This window comes from Bison bison, unplaced genomic scaffold (genome assembly GCF_000754665.1).
Source record: "Bison bison bison isolate TAMUID 2011002044 unplaced genomic scaffold, Bison_UMD1.0 scf7180017864377, whole genome shotgun sequence".
NCBI classification, from domain to species: Eukaryota; Metazoa; Chordata; class Mammalia; order Artiodactyla; family Bovidae; genus Bison; species Bison bison.
In genome coordinates this window covers 5,497,580-5,518,072 of record NW_011494949.1, presented here as the reverse complement: position 1 = coordinate 5,518,072, position 20,493 = coordinate 5,497,580, and the positions used below count along the sequence as shown (strand labels likewise).

General features: G+C 42.0%; 1 protein-coding gene across 1 annotated transcript; it reads left to right on the top strand.

Annotated features, from left to right (window-relative positions):
- Nucleotides 1-414: 414 nt before the first annotated feature.
- Nucleotides 415-17,257, top strand: LOC105001031 (odorant-binding protein-like). Its single transcript, XM_010857149.1, has 7 exons — nt 415-635; nt 1,419-1,558; nt 4,626-4,696; nt 5,465-5,581; nt 7,652-7,753; nt 14,353-14,432; nt 17,084-17,257. The coding sequence occupies exons 1-7, from the start codon at nt 555-557 to the stop codon at nt 17,255-17,257; spliced, it is 765 nt and encodes a 254-aa protein (XP_010855451.1). The 5' UTR covers nt 415-554.
- The last annotated feature ends 3,236 nt before the right edge of the window (nt 17,258-20,493 follow it).

Here is a 20,493-nt window from a genome sequence, read left to right as displayed (position 1 = left end):
AGGGCAGGAGCAAGTGATAAACATGCTTTGTGCTGACTGACGTGCCCCACAGCTCAGAGAAATGAGAGGTTTTTCAGGGGTCTCTTGGAAAATCATTTAATTATGCTAAACCACACACTGAATTTTACTTTTCGGAAATTAAATTTAAACCATCTCCTCAATGTTAAGGAAACAATACAGGAGTGGGGAACACATGTCCTGAACAGTTTATCCCATTTTGGATCTCAGGCTATAAAGGAAAATAAATGTTCCTGACTTTGAAATATGGGATGTGTATTGTGATTTCTCACTCACTCTAAAGGTCAAATGTCCAGACTCACTTAAGCTTCTCCTAAAACAATCCTCCTTATTTAAAGGACAAAATGCCAGAAAAGTTCATCCCTGCCAAGCAGGATATTGAAGATGACTTCTGGGTAACCTTGGAGGAACAAACATTGGTTCATGACGCATCACGCCAACATAATGTTCCTACAAGAAATGGCACCAATTCACATCCTCTCCAATAACTGGAGCCCTCTCACCCTCTGCAGAAGAAGGGCTCTGAGAGCCACAAGATGAAGGTTCTGGTGTTGAGTCTTCTACTTGGTCTGGTTTGTGATGCCCAAGAAGCAGACGATCAGAAAGGTCTCTCACAGGTACCAGGGATGTTCTGACCTGGGAGGAGGTCTTGAGGGGTCAAGAGATGCTGTGTGTGTGTGTCCCTTTTGTGGTTTTGTTATATGGATCCATAAGCTGAGCCACTTCCCTCCAACTCCATCGCTCCATTTACTGGCTGTATACTTGTCCTACTGGGTCTCTGTATTATCTCTACTGTGTATTAGATGTGACTCACGCATTTATCAGGGCTCCCTCAATAGCTCAGTTGGTAAAGAATCCACCTGCAATGCAGGAGACCCTGGTTCAATTCCTGGGTTGGGAAGATCTGCTGGAGAAGGGATAGGCTACCCAGTCCAGTATTCTTGGGCTTCTCTTGTGATTCAGCTGGTAAAGAATCTGCTGGCAATGCAGGAGACCTGGGTTGGATCTCTGGGTTGGGAGGATCCCCTGGAGGAGGGAAAGGCTACCCACTCCAGTATTCTGGCCTGGAGAATACAGTCCATGGGGTCGCAAAGAATCAGACACGACTGAACAGCCTTCACTCACACATTTTTACTGCTCTTGTTACAGAGATAGAAGATCAGCCAAACAAGTGTTGGATTGGAGTTCTTGCATTTGACAAGAGACCTTAAGCTATTTCAGAAATGTCTCTATTTCTTTTACTTTGACTTTTTTTTTTTTTTACTATTTTATAAATCCTGTTTTGTTCAGTCTTAGATAATGTGTGCTGATGAGCACAAGGGATGGGGAACTCACGAGGGTGATGCTGGATGAAATAAAAAGACAAGGATACAAATTTCTGAAAGGAATTTTACCCTTAGCTTTCAGGAAAATGGAGAACTGTGTACATTGCCTCCACTATCCCAGATAAGATCGCTGAGAACGGGCCATTCAGAGCTTACTTGTGTTACCTTGTCTTTGATGATGAACAGGGTACAGTAGACTTCTATTTTTATGTCAAGTAAGTAAAAATAATCCAGAAGGAACACATATATAAACCCCAAGCCTGAGGGAGGGTGTGGCTTCCACGTCTGCAGGGAACTCTCGGGATTTTGTTGAGAGCAGGACACCCTGAGCTGTGTAGCTGAGCAGGGTCTCTGAACTGGGGGGGTTGCGGGGAGGCAGTTCCCCTAAGAGCCTCCAGGGAATGTTCTGGAGCCTTTGCTTAGACGGGAGAGCCCCCGAAGCTCCACTGGCATCAGCTCATTAAAGGAAAGAGGGACACAGCTGACAGAAGAGGTCCGTGCCTCAAACCCCACAGTTCCAACCAGGGACTTGAACCTTCCTGCGGAATTTGTAAGAGAAAGTTCCCACTGAGCCCCAGAAGCTGAGGGCGGGGGAGAGCACACAGTGACCTCTGCCTGCAGGGCCTCCTCAGGGGGTGACTAATCACCACTGAATTTACTAAAGCTGTCACAGCCCCAGGTACCACTCAGGGAAGGTCCACTAGGCAGCAGGCACTTTATAAGGAACATGCAAGTTCAGATATGTATTTTTAGGAATAAAAGCATTACGAAAAAAACACCTGAGGATTTTATGCTTGGAGAGATTGGTTTATAGATATAAATGTTTATATATTATATATCACATGTGTAGATATTTGATAGAGTGTGTGTGTGTGAGCTCAGTCATGTCTGATTCTTTGTGGTCCCATAGACTATAGCCAGCCAGGCTCCTCTGTCCATGCAGTTTTCTAGGCAAGAATACTGGAGTAGCTTGAGATTTCCTTCTCCAGGGAATCTTCCCAGGCCAGGGATCGAACCCCATCTCCCGGTCTCGTACACTGGTAGGGGAGTTCTTTACCACTGTGCCACCTGGGAAGCCCATTTGATAATACGGGTGTGTGAGTGCTCAGTCACTTTGGTTGTGTACAGCTGTTTGTGATCTTATCAACTGTAGCCAGTCAGACTCCTCCATCCATGGGATTTTCTAGGCATGAATACTGGAGTGGGCTGCCATACCCTCTTCCAGGGGATCTTCCTGACCCAGGGATTGAACACAAGTCTCCTGTGTCTCCTGCATTGCAGGCAGATTCTTTACTTCTGAGCCACCAGAGAAGCCCTCTCTGATAGCATTCTTACAATCAAATCACAACCACATAAAGATACAAACTCACAGACACACACACATATGTATATATTATATCCTAGGAGGATATATTTGGAGAAGGAAATGGCAACCCACTCCAGTGTTCTTGCCTGGAGAATCCCAGGGACGGGGGAGCCTGGTGGGCTGCCGTCTATGGGGTCACACAGAGTTGGACACGACTGAAGTGACTTAGCAGCTTAGCAGCAGCAGGAGGATATATTATATTATAATTATATCCTGTCTGTTTTCACTAATTTTTTAAGAATATCATAGTATCTTCCTCTTTGCCATTTTAATATTTGAGTTCTATGTTTGAATTTTCATGTGGCTAATCTTTCTGAAACCAACTTTGCAAAAGTATGAAAGTGAAGTGAAAGTGAAAGTCACTCAGTCGTGTCCAACTCTTTGCAACCCCAACAGTCTATGGAATCCTCCAGGCCAGAATACTGGAGTAGGTAGCCTTTCCCTTCTCCAGGGGATCAACCCAGGGATCAAACCCTGGTGTCCCACATTGCAGGCGGATTCTTTACCAGCTGAGCTACCAGGGAAAGAGAAGTGTATTTATGGTAATTATATGCATCTTTGCATGCATGCATGCTAAGTCGCTTCAGTCGTGTCCGATTCTGTGCAACCTCATAGACGGCAGCCCACCAGGCTCCTCTGTCCCTGGGATTCTCCAGGCAAGAATACTGGAGTGGGTTGCCATTTCCTTCTCCTATATGCATCTTAGTGGAGGGCATAGTTCAGTGTGTTTTGACAGGTACACACATTTTTCACGACCTCCATAGTCCAGATATAAAATTCCTCCATCACTGCCAAAAATCTATTCTTCACCATTCAACGTCGACCCTTTAAGCCACAGATAAGAACAGATCTGTTCATCTCACCTCTTCTAGAACTTCAGAGGCCAACATTATGCATCCTGCATCATTTTCCCTGGCCTCTATCACTTAGCATAATGTTTTAAAATTTTACCTCAGTGTCTGCATATGCAGGGAGTCCCATTTTTCAAGCCAAGTGAAAGGATACGGTTTATATAAAAAATTTATTATATTTTGCAGATATTGGAAAATGGTTTTGTTCCCATGTTGTGGTTATTTTGAGTAACTGCAATGCATTTTCCTAGTGACTGAGAACACTTAGCACAATTCATTGCGGGCATTCTTTCCCAAGGTGTCTGTTCAAAAATTAATTCTTGTTGAGTTATTTCCCTTTTAATATTTATTTTGCATGCATGCTGCCTATGTGCCATATACCCCTATTTCACACATGACATATATGAAGACAGTCAAAGTCTTCGGTTATGTAGTTGACAATATGTACTTTCATATATTACATACATATATACTTCCTTATGTAATATAAGCATAACTTGTGTACTTGTGTGTTTACTTGTGTGTGTGTATGTTTCAATGTGCATGTATACTGCATGTGTCTTTCACGGATTAACCCTCTTACGTTGTTGTGATGGAAAAATGGTGTGTGTTTTGATAAAATTAAGCATTTCTTTCTCTAATTTTTTTTCCCTATCATATTATCTGAAGAGTCATTGCCAGGATAGTGAGAACCCCCAAGGTCTGCCATGATGGCAACAGGTCTCTGTTTCCAGGAAGTATTTTGTTTCAAGCTGCATTCATTTAATTTTCCCTAAAAGTTTAGATCTGTCCATGTTTATTCTCCTTTCAACATGACTTGCTTTCTATTTGCAGTTTATCCTGGGAACTACTGCTCAGATTTAACGTGTAGACAAGCCAGCCTTGTCACTTGATAGTTACTTGACCTTAGAGGATGTATTTCTTCTCTTTTGAAGGTCACATTGCTCACAGGCACTAAGGTTACATCTCACACTTAATCTTTGGGGAGAAACAAAGAAAATCCTAATTATATGTTACTTTTTTCATTATTTTAATCAACCACCTTGAATATGTTTTGTTTTTAAGGTTGAACGGAGAATGGGTAGCAAAACATGTCACGGGGAAAAAGACAAAAAACAACACTTATATTGTTGAGTGTAAGTATGACTGTTTCACTGGTCAGAGTGTGTTTGGGTGGAAATCTTGGTCTCAACTTCCTTCAGTTATCCCACACACCTGAATTCTACTCCGACTATTAGAGGTGTGGGCAGGCTGCAGTCCCTGAGATCTCCAAGCACTTTTTCATAAGCAAAGGGTTCAAACACACACAGTAGAGGTCTCCTCCCAATTATGCGTGCTTCTCTTGAGAATAACATGTGCAGACATGTATTTCATATGGTTCTCACAGATAATCTACAACGGCCTTACAAACTGACGTCTCAATGGTCTATTTGAGTTTGCACACCGTCATTCAATTTTTTAAAACAGTCTTAAAATGTCTTAATTCGCCCAAGGTGGAATGGATGAACTTAAATGCAAGGAAATCATCCTGAATTCAATCATAAAAGCAGCTTCTGTTCAAAGCACTTGAGATGCAGCTAAGATTTATATCTCTAAGTTCTTAGTAACGGCAGTAAACAGCATTCCTAATCTTACGTGGCTTAAGGGGTACATTTTTTACTAAAATTTAAGTATATCAGGTCAGTTGTATAAGAAGGTGGGAATAGAAAAGTCTTAGCTGCCTTCCTTGCTTTTGTAACAACTGTAGCATCAGGACACCCTTGGAGTGAGGCACACCAATACAGGGTGTACCATCGCTAATACGCTCAATCTGCCACAATAAATCAAACTGACAATCAATTAAGACAGGGTTGTACATATGTGTATATATATACACGTATGTATTTATCTTCTCTCTCTCACAGATGAGGGCGAAAATAAATTTGAAGTTATATATGCATCTGACACTGTTCTCATAGTAAGTGTTGTCAACAAGGATAAGAATAAAAGATGTGGGGAGATACAATTGGCTGCAATATTTGGTACGTATGATATCTCATATTTACATCGACATGGTCGTGAAACATTTCCATTGTCAATACTTTTATTCAGAAAATCAGCATGTGGTGATAGTATCCATTCTTCAGTGTATAAGACCTGCCTCTTTTTGTTCAGTGAGTTAAGGACCCTGGAACTTAACCTACCAAGAAAGAGGAGCTGGTAGGGATGGGAAGTATCAGGTCATCAAACATTTCTAAATAATTCCCACTGTTGACATTAATAAATAAAAAAATTAATTTTACTGAAAGTAGTTTATTTTTAATTGGAGGAAAATTATAATACCACATTGGTTTCTAGATTTTTTTCTTTTTTAAATTTTATTTTATTTTTAAACTTTACAATATTGTATTAGTTTTGCCAAACATCAAAATGAATCCACCACAGGTATACCCGTACTCCCCATCCTGAACCCTCCTCCCTCCTCTCTCCCCATACCCTCCCTCTGGGTCGTCCCAGTGCACCAGCCCCAAGCATCCAGTATCGTGCATCAAACCTGGACTGGTGACTCATTTCATACATGATATTATACATGTTTCAATGCCATTCTCCCAAATCTCCCCACCCTCTCCCTCTCCCACAGAGTCCATAAGACTGATCTATACATCAGTGTCTCTTTTGCTGTCTCATACACAGGGTTATTGTTACCATCTTTCTAAATTCCATATATATGTGTTAGTATACTGTATTGGTGTTTTTCTTTCTGGCTTACTTCACTCTGTATAATAGGTTCCAGTTTCATCCACCTCATTAGAACTGATTCAAATGTATTCTTTTTAATGGCTGAGTAATACTCCATTGTGTATATGTACCACAGCTTTCTTATCCATTCATCTGCTGATGGACATCTAGGTTGCTTCCATGTCCTGGCTATTATAAACAGTGCTGCGATGAACATTGGGGTACATGTGTCTCTTTCCCTTCTGGTTTCCTCAGTGTGTATGCCCAGCAGTGGGATTGCTGGATCATAAGGCAGTTCTATTTCCAGTTTTTTAAGGAATCTCCACACTGTTCTCCATAGTAGCTGTACTAGTTTGCATTCCCACCAACAGTGTAAGAAAATTTCCTTTTCTCCACACCCTCTCCAGCATTTATTGCTTGTAGACTTTTGTTTTTTTTTTTTTTTTAGAATTAAGAAAAGAAATAAAAAGCATTTTATTTATTTTTTTTCATTTTTTTTTACTTTGAAAGTATTTGTTTTATTTTTTATTTTTATTTTCTAATTTTATTTTATTTTTAAACTTTACATAATTGTATTAGTTTTGGATCACAGCCATTCTGACTGGCGTGAAATGGTACCTCATAGTGGTTTTGATTTGCATTTCTCTGATAATGAGTGATGCTGAACATCTTTTCATGTGGTTCCTAGATTTTTTAAAAAACACATCAATTAATTTCAATCCATTACCTAATGAGGTTACTCTCAATTTCTTCAGCATACCATTTTCTCGATGAACTATAAGCCTTGAAACAGAAACTTTTACAGTAAATCTTTGTCGTGCTCAATTTTTCAAATACACAGTTCTATGAACCTTGACATCATCCCCAAATAAGCACCTAGAAGCTTGAGAGGTGTGCACCACTGGGACATCAGGGGTCTATTTCAGAAAAGGCAGTGGGTGGAATGGTGGGTTAAGTAAAGAATACGTTGCCTCCCATTTTCATGTGTGACGTGGTGAATGAGTCTCTGTCAGGGCAGAACTGTGTTTCCTCTTTATCTGGATCCAGAACAAGACCTGAGTGGCAGGTACAGGTTCCAGGAAGTTGATAAAGGAGCAAGTAGGTTCCATACTGTGATGGGTTGAGCCCCAAATTCATGGAGTTCCTGAGAGTCTTTGGGGTCCTCTTGCTGATGCTAGTGGGGCCCTAGTTAGAGAGTTGCACTGGAGTTAATTCTTAAGACAAACATCTGTGTCATGGGAAATGATAACTCCTGGAGGCTTAATTTATAACAAGGGAAGAGCTGGTTTGCACACTCTACTTCTTGTTCTGCTTTCAGAAATTTCTCTGGGTTCTTAGGGGCAAAATTCTGCTTTGTGTTTGGTGTTTTTCAGTTAAAGTAAATGATATTGAAGAGAAAGCCTTGGAGATGTTCAAGGAGCTGTTGAAACTGAAAGGAATTGAAGAAAAATATATTGTGAATTTCTTTGAAAGCGGTAATTGAATTACATTTTTCCCTAAATATATCATTTACCTGATACATAAATATACTATTAGGAAGCAAATCAATTTATTTGAAGTTCCTTTCTCCATAAATAATCTTTTATATATTTGATTACTAAAAAAAAGAAACTTGGAAATACTGGAGAAATGTAGTGGTCAGTGGATCATTTTCTCCTGTTGTTTTGATCTTCCCACAGGTGACTGTCCTCCCTGTGCAAAACTATGGAGCTCAGTAAAAGCTCAGTGTAAGTGCAAATAGTTTGTTACTAATGTCTTTCCATTAAAATCAGCAGCACAATTAAAATCAGTAAGGACACATGGTGATTTCATATGTGCCAAATTTTGCAGGTAATGATTTTTTGTCCCAATAATTTACATTCTATAGCCAGATAATTTTTCTGTTATATTAGGTAATTTGTCTTCTCTTGAGCCATATGAAATCTCAGATGGGTTTGTTGATTAATGCTGAGCAGTTTGGGTGGAAAAGCCTTATCCTGCAGGAATCTCGCAAGCCAGGGTCATCAGGGAGAAGCAGGGACCACCACAAGTTGGTAGAAACCAGTTAGTGTTCCCGTAAGTGAGGGAACAGGACTGATCTTACGGTCAATACACATCCCTACGCTAGGAGAGCTGGGATTAAAGAGAGCTCACGTTTTCTGCAAGACCAGTGTTTAACCTCACATGATTCTGATAGAACTAGTAAAGGCTTTCCAACCATGCTGTCTGAAACATGCGTTTGGTTTACACTCCCCCTCAGAGGATCTTCTTAAAGTGAGATTTTTAGCTTTCCAAACTAAGACAATCTCAGAAAACAACACTGATCTAGGCTAAAGTGTGGCTTTTGATTTTCTTCTGAGGAAAAAAAAAAAGGAAAATAAGCAAAGAAAAACACTGGCTTCCTGGTGAATATGATAAGAAAGATGTAATGCATATAGTCAATGAAATTACTCAGCCATAAAAAAGAATGAAATCATGCCATTTGCGGCAACATGGATGAGCTATCATACTAAGTAAAGTGAGTCGGACAGAGAAAGACAAATACCACTTGATAGCACTTACATGTGGAATCTAAAATATGACCCGAAGGAGCGTCTTTGCAAAGCAGAAACAATCTCGCAGATAAAGAAAACAGGCTTGTGATCACCAAGTGGGAGGAGGACTGGGGACGAGCACTGGGAGTTTGGGGTTAGCAGATGCAAATTCTTATTTACAGGATGGACAGACAGCAAGGTCCGACCGTGAAGCACAGGGAACTATGCTCAATACTCTGTAAAACCTAAAAGGGGAAAGAATCTGGAAAAGAATAGATATTAATACATGCATGTATAAACAACTGTGCTGCTGAACACCTGAAACCAATCACCATTGCTAATCAAGTATACTCCAAAATAAAATTAAAATTAACTCTTGAAGACCCAAAAGACAAAACTTGTGGAATTACAGGCATGTACTCCAATCAGAGTCTGTAAACAACCTTTAGATGAATCATCCCAATGAACATGCAATCGGAAATCTCCTAGAATGAATTCCAAATGGGAAAGGTCACCCCATATGAACATTCTTGGGAAAATTCCACATGGACCCACATATCACAGAGATGTGGAGTATTGAGGTCCACCAGAAATCTGCCCATTGGATCAGCCACCAGCTCCTGTAGCTTGGACATCCTATTGCCTGAGGCTCACCCTCATCAGCCATCACACTGTCAGCTCTACTAAACTTTGGTCCTGTTTTATTCACCTACAGAAAGAGTCACTGAGGCCAGACACATCTCCTGCATGGAATCAAGATCACCAAGCGAAGACGACCTTCCTGATTACCATGGTCCTTCTCTCCTCACAGTCCACTCGCTTTCCCATCTCATCTCTCCTGGTCACTAATCATGTCCTGTCTGGCGGTATTTGATTTCTGAGGGTTTAAATAAATTGGTTTAATACACAGCTGACTTACATGTGTCTGTACAAAAGTTCCCGATTTTAAAAAACACAAATATGCATGCTAAATTTAACTCTCCAGAAAAAATAAGCCTTTAATAAGATAAGTGTTCATCAGAGACAATAATTCTGATGAGGAGTAAATAGAGACGTCCTAGAGGTGTTCAGGGGAGAAGGAGAAAAATGACTAGATCATCAGGGGACAGGGTTATGCATCCTCTTATTGTAGGGAAGGGGGTAATCAGGTCATAAAAGATGTCCCTAGAAATCATCTTATTGATTACAGGGAAAGGAACTTGCATTCCACTCACTGAACTGCATAGAGAGACAGTGTAAGATGCCATGGGCTATAACTGAGGAAAAAGTGCGTATTCTGAGAGCACCAACACTTCTGCAATTGAGCTGTAGGACTGATATTTCTTAATGACTTTATCTCTAGTGATCAACAGTGGCCAGCATATAAGCCTTGGTCAATCCATCGCACCATGAAGTCAGTGCAGCACGGTAGGGCCAAGATGACTGACAGTTCAGTCAGGAAGTTGTCATTGTTCACAGCATCTAAGGATGGTCTTCCCCCATCCCATGCGTCAAAGAACAGTGGATGCTAGTATTTCGAAGGAGAGGCCATTCCCACTGTTCTGGGCAGGGCACCTGACCACCCCCCTTTACAATCCAAAAGATCTAGCACCCTCAAGAGGTAGAACTAAAGGGGCTTCCCTGATGGTCAAGTGGTAAAGAAACCGCAGGGGTTACTTTGCCAATGCAGGGTACACGGGGCTTGACCTCTGGTCTGGGAAGATCCCACGTGCCTCGGGGAAACTAACCTGTGCACCACAACTCCTGAGTCCACACGCCTAGAGCCCACGCTCCAAAGAGAATCCGCTGCGATGAGAAGCCTGAGTACTGCATCCAGAGAGTAGTTCCACTCACTGCTGTGCGAGAAAGCCCATGCTGCATCAAAGACCCAGCACAGCCAAAACCAAATCAATAAATCTTTGCGGGGGAAAAAAGGAAAAAAAAGTATAAAATCTATTTGAAAGTTTGGGCCAAAATTTAGAAATCTAGTCCAAGTCCTGGGAAAATAGTACTAGACCTGCTGCTGCTGCTGCTGCTGCTGCTAGGTCGCTTCAGTCGTGTCCTACTCTGTGCGACCCCATAGACGGCAGCCCACCAGGCTCCGCCATCTCCAGGCAAGAACTGGAGTGGGTTGCCATTTCCTTCTCCAATGCATGAAAGTGAAAAGTGAACGTGAAGACGCTCAGTCGTGTCAGACTCTTAGTGACCCCATGGACTGCAGCTTACCTACATGATACTTAATAGAATAAATGTTTTAGCTCCTACAGAGATATGGCCTCCAAATGGGCTACAGTTGGCAAATTTGAAAGGCACAAGTAGCAGATATTTCTGTCTTAGCTGTAGTGACAGAGGTCAAGGGCGACGTTTAAATTCTGCCACTTGTAGAGCACAGTACATGCAGCTCGAGTTCTGACTCTGGGCTTCACAGCTGGTCTGGAAATGCTGGATTTGATAGGTGGATGCATATATGCAATTGAATACAGAGTAAGGGGATGAATCTCTTCAGGGATGTTGAAAGACAAGACCCGGCATAGCAAGTCAAAAATTATGAAATTCCATATAGACATAGACATATATACACTGACATATATGTGCATACATGTATTGATACATGCATGTGTGTACCTGTGTGTATTTGTGATGTAAATATGAATAAGGAAAAAAAAACAAATTATCACCACAAATCCAACAGCTAAAGAGCACAAGGAAACTATAAGCAGATTTATGTTACTAGGCTTAACACTCCTGATGAAATGAACACATTACTTGAAAAATGTGTGACTAAAATTGATACGTGATGAAACAAAAAATTTCTATTGTCCTTTACCTATTTAAGAAACTGAATACAATTTTCCACAAAGTTGAAGGTCAAGAAGATTTAACTGAAATTTTTCCAAGAAGAAGAAATATCATTAAACTTAGAAAAACCCATTCATAGAAACATATGAGTTCATAAGAAAGTATTCTCCATCCTAATTTGCTCCTTTATCCCGTAGACAGAATTAGGTACTTCTGACAGATTTGTTTCAACTCTGTATATGTCCACATGCTTTTTCATGAACACACTAATATACTAAGATATTGGAGAGTTCAACAGTCTTGAAACATATTCGTGTTTATCTCAAATGCTAATATTTTTACAGAATGTATGGATTCTTAGAGATCTAATCCGTGAATCCAATTTCTTACCCTTTTCACTATGAGTGTGTCATAGCTACTACACCATTAAATATATTTTTAAATGTTTCAACACCACAATCAAAAAACCTGTTAATGTCTTTTATGTGTAGAAATTGTTCCATAAGCCCTTTGAACTAATCGCCTCATCAAAGTGAATGCACCTCTGGGGACTCCCCTGCTGGTCCAGTGGATAGAATTTGCCTTCCAATGCAGGGGGTACGGTTTCTACCGCTGGTCGGGGAGCCAAGAACCCACAGGCATTGGGGCCAAAATCCCAGAACATAGACAATAGATGCCATACTGTAACAGATTGAATAAAAACTTTAAAAATGGTCCAGGTTAAAAAAAAAAAAAATCTCTGAACACAAGTGAAGGTACCGCAGAACTTTGATAGATGCAACCAGCCAAGGGGACCTTTCGAACCATATTCGTGTCTTCTGTTCTCATGTCCTACTGAGTTCCCACAGATTCACTCTTAACTCACTCTTCCAAGGATCCTCAGAGGGTCACTTAAAACCCTTCCCTATAGAAATATTCCCTTTCTGAAAGTAGACCTCAAACACACTCTAAGTTCCCATATTTTCTTAAGCAAAGCATTTATATTTTATTTACCTACATTTAGGTATCATTCGGACAAGGAAATGGCAACCCACTAGAGTATTCTTGCCTGGAGAATCCCGTGGACAGAGGAGCCTGGTGGGCTGCCATCTATGGGGTTGCACAGAGTCGGACACGACTGAAGTGACTTAGCATGCATGCATTCATTGGAGGAGGAAATAGCAACCCGCTCCAGTGTTCTTGTCTGGAGAATCCCAGGGACAGAGGAGCCTGGTGGGCTGCCGTCTATGGGGTCGCACAGAGTCGGACACGACTGAAGCAGCTTAGCGGCAGCAGCAACACACAACATTTACTTTTTAAATTTGCTTTTAATTGGAGGATAATTGCTTTACAAAGTTGTGGTGGTCTCTGCCATACATCAATGCCAGTGAGTCATAATTAGACAAAGGTAAGACGATTTCCTGAGACGCTTGAGTCTCCCCCTCACCTGCCCACCGCTCTGGGTTATCACGAGCTCTGAGCTGAGCTCCCTGTGCACACAGCGGCTTTCCACTCGCCATCTGTTTCACACACGGTCACGTACGTGTGGCAGCATGACTGTCTGAATCCTCCCCTCCCTCTTCCCCCACCTGTGCTCACAAGTCCGTTCTCTGCATCTGTGTCTCAGTTCCTGCCCTGAAAATGGGTTCCTCAGTACCATTTCCCACCTTTCTTTATTCTTCATCCTACAGCTTATAAACAGATGATTCAATTTGGCAATGACTTGAGGGCTGGTATGTATTCTCTTTTCATTGGAAGACAGTTCTCCGCATAACGCAAGTCTGTCTGCTTCCTGCTTAATTCTGAGGCTTAGGCTCTTGTTGGCGCTACATTTGCATTTGCTGAATTCAGGCCAAAGGGTGGACAGGAGAATCTTCCAGAGCACACGTTGTTTGCTACGCGCATGTAGGTAAACGTTCGCAGCACATTGCACAGAACTTTTCTTCCTTGTAGTGTGCTACTGTCAGATAAAGGAGAAATTAAGACGTTCTGCAAAAAAAGGAAACTTTTCCTCCCTTGGGGCACATACCTCCAGAAGGGCAGGCTACTGTTGCTGATGCCTTTGGTTTTGAACCTGGCACACGCTAACGCCATGGCTACTAGAGTAGGGTGGACGGGCGGACAGCTCAAATCCTATTTAATTGGTAATAAAACATTTTGATGAAAGACTACATCCAGCGGGTGACTGACTGAAATACCTACAAAGGAATTAACCGTCCATCATTTAAAAACAAACACGCATGCTAGGTGAAAACAGACCCTGGAAGGGACCGTCCTCTTGGTTAGGAGGAGGACAGGGCCGCTGTGGGGCAGGAGGAGGCGATGAGCACGGTGCTCACACACTCCTCACCTCAGAGCAACAGGAGGCTTTTAAAGCGTCTCAGGAAATCGTCTTACCTTTGTTAAACCACACACTCAATTTTAGTTTTAGAAAATAAATTTTGAGCCATCTCCTCAATGTAAAGGAACTAATGCAGGAGAAGGGGATGTGTGTCCTGGACAGCTTATTCCAGTTTGGATCTCAGGACATAAAGGAAAATAAATGTTCCTGACCTTGAAATATAGGATCTGTATTGTGATTTCTCACTCACTCTAAAGGTCAAATGTCCAGATTCACATAAGTTTCCTCAATCCTCATTATTAAGAGGACAAAATGCCATAAAAGCTTATCCCTGCCAAGCAGGAGATTGAAGATGACTTCTGTGTAACCTTGGTCTTAGGAGGAACAGTCAGTGGTTCAAGATGCATCATGCTAACACACCGATTCTATAAGAAGTGGCACTGATTCCATCCTGTCCAACCAGTGGGACACCATCAGCCTCACCAGAAGAACCACGAGGGCCACAAGATGAAGGTTCTGGTGCTGAGTCTTCTCCTCGGTCCGGTTTGTGCTGCCCAAGAATGTGAAGCTCTGAAAGGTCACTCAGAGGCACCAGGGGCAGTCTGAGCTGGGAGGAGTCTTGGGAGTGTGTGTGTGTGTGTGTGGGGGCACGCGTCCCTTTTGAGTTTTGTTTTGTATATCCATAAGCCTGGCCATCTCTCTCCAACTCAAAACTCAGCTCATTAACTGGCTCTATACCTGCTCTATTTGGCCTTCGTATTATCTCTACTGTCTATTGTTGACTCTTACGCATTTTTACTGCTCTTGTAACAGAGACAGTTCTTGTTGTTGTTTAGTCATACCCAACTTTTTGCAACCTCATGGACTGTAGCTTTCCTGGCACCTCTGTCCATGGGATTTTCCAGGCATACTAGAGGGGGTTGCCATTTCCTTCTCCAGGGGATCTTCCTGAACAAGGGCTTGAACCTCCATCTCTTAAGTCTCTTGCATTGGCAGGCAGATTCTTTACTGCTGAGTCACCTGGGAAGCCCAGCAGAGAGAGAGGACCAGCTGCCTGTGGGACTTCCTCATGGGACAACTGATCACCACTGAATTTACTAAAGCCGTCATCGCCCCAGGTACCACTCAGGGAATGTCCACTGGACAGCAGATGGTTTACTAGGAACATGCAAACTCAGGTACGTATTTTGAGGAATAAACACATTAAGAAAATACAACTAAGAGCTTTTATGCTTGGAGAGATTTGTTTATAAATATGTAAATATCTATAACATTAATTTTATATATCATATATGCATATATTTGTAAGTATACTTATAATCAAATTCCAACCACACATACAGATATAGACACACACACACATACACACACACACACACACACATATCCTATCTCAAGAGATATATCTGTCTGTTTTCTCTAATTTTTTGTGATTTTGGCCCTCAAACTCTCCTAAATCACTGCTGTGATTGTGAGAATCCCCAAGGTGGCTACACCTCTCAGTTTCCAGAAACCACTTAAATGAATGGCTTGTTCTTTTTTCCTAAAATTCTGGTTTTCTCACTGTTCATTTGTTTTTAAACATGTTTCATTATGTATTTATACTTTATCTTTGGAACTACTAGTCAGATTTAATGCACCAGCAAGACATACTTGTCACTTGATAGTTACTTCACCTTAACCAACATATTTGGAGAAGGAAATGGTAACACACTCCAGTACCCTTGTCTGCAAAATTCCATGGATGGAGGAGTCTGGTAGGCTACAGTCCATGGGGTCACAAAGAGTCAGACACAATTGAGCGACTTCATTTTCTTTCTCTCTATATTTCCTTTTGGAGAAGGAAATGGCAACCCACTCAAGTGTTCTTGCCTGGAGAATCCCATGGATGGACGGGCCTGGTGAGCTAGTCTATGGGGTTGCAAAGAGTCGGACACGCCTAAGCAACTAACATACACACACATACAAACAATGTATTTCTTCTCTTTTGAAGATCTCCTTATACACAGGCACTACGGTGATACTTGATACAAGATCTTGGGGGTAAAACAAAGAAAATCCTAATTATATGTCAAACTTCAGTATTTTAATCAACCAACTTGAATGTGTTTTGTTTTTAAGGTCAAGAGGAGAATGTGTAAAAAAACATGTCACGGGAGTAAAGCAAGAAAACAACACTTACTCTATTGACTGTAAAGTTTGAGTCTTTCTCTGGAAAGAGAATGTTTGGGTGGGAATCTTGGTTTCAACTTCCTTCAATAACCCCTGAATTCTACCCCTACTAAGAATGGGAGGTATGACTGGGCACCAGTCACTAAGATTCCCACGCACTTTACTTTGTGATGAGCAGAGGTCAAACACTTGGCTTGGGGGTCTCCTCCCGATTAGGAATGTTATTCAACAAGAATAAGTGCATGTGTAGAACCTGTATTTCATACCATTCTCATGGACGAGATACAACAGCCTTACAAACGGCCATCACACGGTCTATCTTGGGTTTGCCCATCTGTGTCGATCACTTTGCAAAAACAATCTTAAAAAGCTTTCATCCATCCAAGGTGTGGTGGAAGAACTTACATCCAAGAAATCCTATTGAGTTCAGTCATAAATGCAGCTTCTGTTCAAAGCAATGGGGATGCTGGCTGGGATTTATATCCTGAAGTTCTTATATGAGGATAAGATTGTTAGATAACATCACCAACTCAACAGACATGAATCCGAGCAAACTCTAGGAGATAATGGAGGACAGAGGAGCCTGACGTGGTACAGTCCATGGGGTCTCAAAGAGTTGGGCATGACTTAGCAACTGAACAACAAGTTCTTTATAGCGGCCCTAAACAACATTCCTAATTTTACATGGCCTAAGGTGTACATGTCTGATTGAAATTTAAATGTATCAATATGTGATATGACCCCCACCTAGAGGAGCCTGGTAGACTGCAGTCCATGGGGTCGCAAAGAGTCGGACACGACTGAGCAAATTCACTTTCCCTTTCACTTACAGTGGGTATATGATGAACACAAATAACTAAAATTTATGCCTGAAATATTTTTCCATAATTTCATTAATGACTTTTAATAAATGATGATTTTTAATTTATGCTTTCATTTTCTTATTCCAATATTTTTTTTTTTGGCTGAATCCTGAATACTCTACTGTCCTTACTTTTCTCCATTTTTGCAATCGTTTTTAGCTGGATTTTTACAGAGTGACTAAAAAGGGAGAAAAACAGAAGAGCAGCTCTTCTTGTACGGTCTTGGGAAGCAGCAAGTGCAGCCCCCAGCCTGGTTTCGGGTGCCGCGAGGCACACCCGCAGCAAGCCAGCACCAGCAGTGGCCTCCATGGCAGCAGGATGCCCGGGGGATAGACTTACTCTCTGTCCCATCGCCGTCGTTAACTTCACAGTCAATTCAGTGATGCTGCAGTGCCCACCTCTTCTCAGTTACACCACTGGTGATCACTGACAATCCGAGAGCATGTGTAATCTGACTTAAATTGTCACCCTGTGACCCAAGCTTGAGGACTAAGAGTGGGTTTGGGCCAGTTGTATGTACTAGTCTGGGGCTGTGAGACTGTGACGCTGTTTGGGCTGCTATTTCTTCTCTTCCTCAAGCATACTGATGATTTTCAGTGTTTCAGATACTGAGCAACAATATTTCCATGTTTCAGGAACTCAGCCAGGCAGTTTCACATCCCACCTTGCTAGGTAATTCCCACCAGGTGTGATGGAGGCCAGGGGAGAGAGAATGGATGTAGAGGATTTAGAGGTAACACACAGCAGGTCAGAGCTGCTTCTTGTCCAGAAACACCAGGCAGAGAGGAGGGGCAACCCCCCCGGTGGGGAGGGAGCTCATTGCTAGGTTGTCACTGCCTGTACATCCCAGCCAGTAAACCTGTCTTCATACCAATAGGCATGGCAGTGGGCTTTGTCATAAGCCAGGCTGAGGGGCAGAGGAAACCCAATAATGAAAATAAAGTGTTGTGAAGGTTGCCTGGACCAGCGCAGGCACTCAGGAACACAAGGTGGGAAAGGTAAATTGACTTTCGCCAGTGATCAGTGCCTGGTGGGTGCTCAGTGACGGCTGACAACAGATGGACAAGAGAACACGGGCCTGAGAAGCATCTCAGGAACAATTTCCAAAGCAAAACGGTGACTCAGCAGGGTTCTGTCTTTGCTTCACAGCCAAGCTAAGAAATGAATTTTGTACATCACTGACTTTGTTTAAGTAACTGGGGAATCACACAGAGCTAGGAAACACTTCCTTTGGATGTAACAAACTGGAATGATTCCGATGGGAGTGCACATCTGGACCATGACCATCAGGGTGAAACCCCATAAGCCCTGGAGCCACCCCTGCCTCCCTCGACTCTGCTCATCCTGGTCCATGCCTGTCTGCTACTCAGGCACAGAAGGGACCGTGACAGCGTTCACAGCCACCTGTCAGACGGATGACCTCCTGTTTGGAAGCAAGAGGAGGGCAGGACCCGCAAGTAGCTGAATGAGACAGAAAGAATGGTTTCTACCCTTTGGGCTCCTAAATATGTCCTGGAAAAGGCAAAATTACCCAAATTGAAAGAAAGAAGGCACAGATATGTCTCTGAGAAAACTTCTCCAAGATTTTGGAGGAGCGGAAAGCATCAGACTTGAGCATGTGATATTTTTAGTCAGAAGCAATCCTCAGAGAGAGGTTTTGGGAGCCCATTTACCCCATGGCCTCAGCCCATCCCCCAGACCACAGTCTTTTATCTGAACACACACTGATTCTCACCCCGTCATGCTTATTACGAACCAGCCTGCATTTCTTTCTTCTTGTTTTTAGCGTTTCCATCCCACGTTGACCATTGTTTTTCCTCTATTACTTTCAGTAAATACACCCCGAGTTTCTGCACATACTCACCCCACGCCCACTACGCCAGTCTTCTCTGGAGAGTCACCTGTCATCTCTGAAGTGTTGTTATTGTCGTTGCCTGTTTCCCTGAAACCCAGCATATGGTGTTTTATAAGGGATGTAACGCATTGTTATTCAACAGTGAACCATCAGGAGAGGCGGAAACCAGGCTTGATATACCTGATTTAGAACAGGAAGAAATTGATTATACCCTTGGAAACAAAGAATTATCATTTACTGTGCTCTGCTGTTCACGAACGTATTGCACATCAGGAGCTGAAGACAAGCTTCGGGAAATTAACATAAACTGAGGTTATTTTTACCTTGTCTGTAGTTTGAAAGTAGCACTCTTTGGAAGAGAAAGTCATGAAGCACCATTACCAGATGTTGTTTGGGCAGACTTTAATTATTCTCCTAACTGGTGCCTGCCTTTTTAACAGTCTCCATCAGAGATCGCTACTAATTCATTCGTCCCTGCGTTGTTATCCATGGAGGGACATGCCCCTGGGATGTGGAGCCCTTCTTATGTGTCTGCTGTTCCCCACAGGCCTGAATTGTCAATTACAGAATGTCACCAGCAACTCCAGCAAATGGGCCGCAGGTTTGGGAGTGTACATGGGCAAAAGCATTCTCTCTGGATAACAAGTGCTAGAGATTGTGACAATGCTCCTCTGGAAACACCAAAAACTGACCATAGACAAATAGAAGTGAAATAGTTTTAAAGGGGATTATTAAGGGATGGGTCACTTTTATGAGGACGAACTAGGCTGTACCACACACATAGACAATGAGACTATGACCTGTAAACAGCGGACAGCCCCCATAATTTAAAAACAGAGTTTCTAATATAAGCCATTGTAAAGTTGAACCAGGACATTACTTTCCGTTTGTCTGACCTGAAGAGGATTGCTAACAGTGTATTAGTAAATCATCAAATTACCTAGAATATTCCAGGCTCATCCAAATATGTAACTTCTTTTCTCATAGAATAAATATCTTCCAATGTGCATCATTTACATTTATTAAAATCATGCCATAGACATACCAGCATGGGGTGATTTTTTTTCAATATTATTATACAATTACCATTGTAATACTAATAGAAATAAAATGATTTCAAGTCACTTGTAGTACTGACAGCAAGGAAACCAACTCACTGTTGCCATTCAGAAATTTTGAAATCAATTGAAATAGTTGATCATGCTTGCCTCTTGAGAAATTTGTATGCAGGTCAGGAAGCAACAGTTAGAACTGGACATGGAACAACAGACTGGTTCCAAATAGGAAAAGGAGTTCGTCAAAGCTGTGTATTGTCACCCTGCTTATTTGACTTATATGCAGAGTACATCATGAGAAATGCTGGGCTGGAAGAAGCACAAGCTGGAGTCAAGATTGCCGGGAGAAACATCAATAACCTCAGATATGCAGATGACACCACCCTTATGGCAGAAAGTGAAGAGGAACTAAAAAGCCTCTTGATGAAGGTGAAAGAGGAGAGTGAAAAAGTTGGCTTAAAACTCAACATTCAGAAAATGAAAATCATGGCATCTGGTCCCATCACTTCATGGGAAATAGATGGGGAAACAGTGGAAACAGTGTCAGACTTTATTTTTGGGGGCTCCAAAATCACTGCAGTTGGTGACTGCATCCATGAAGTTAAAAGACGCTTACTCCTTGGAAGGAAAGTTATGACCAACCTAGATAGCATATTCAA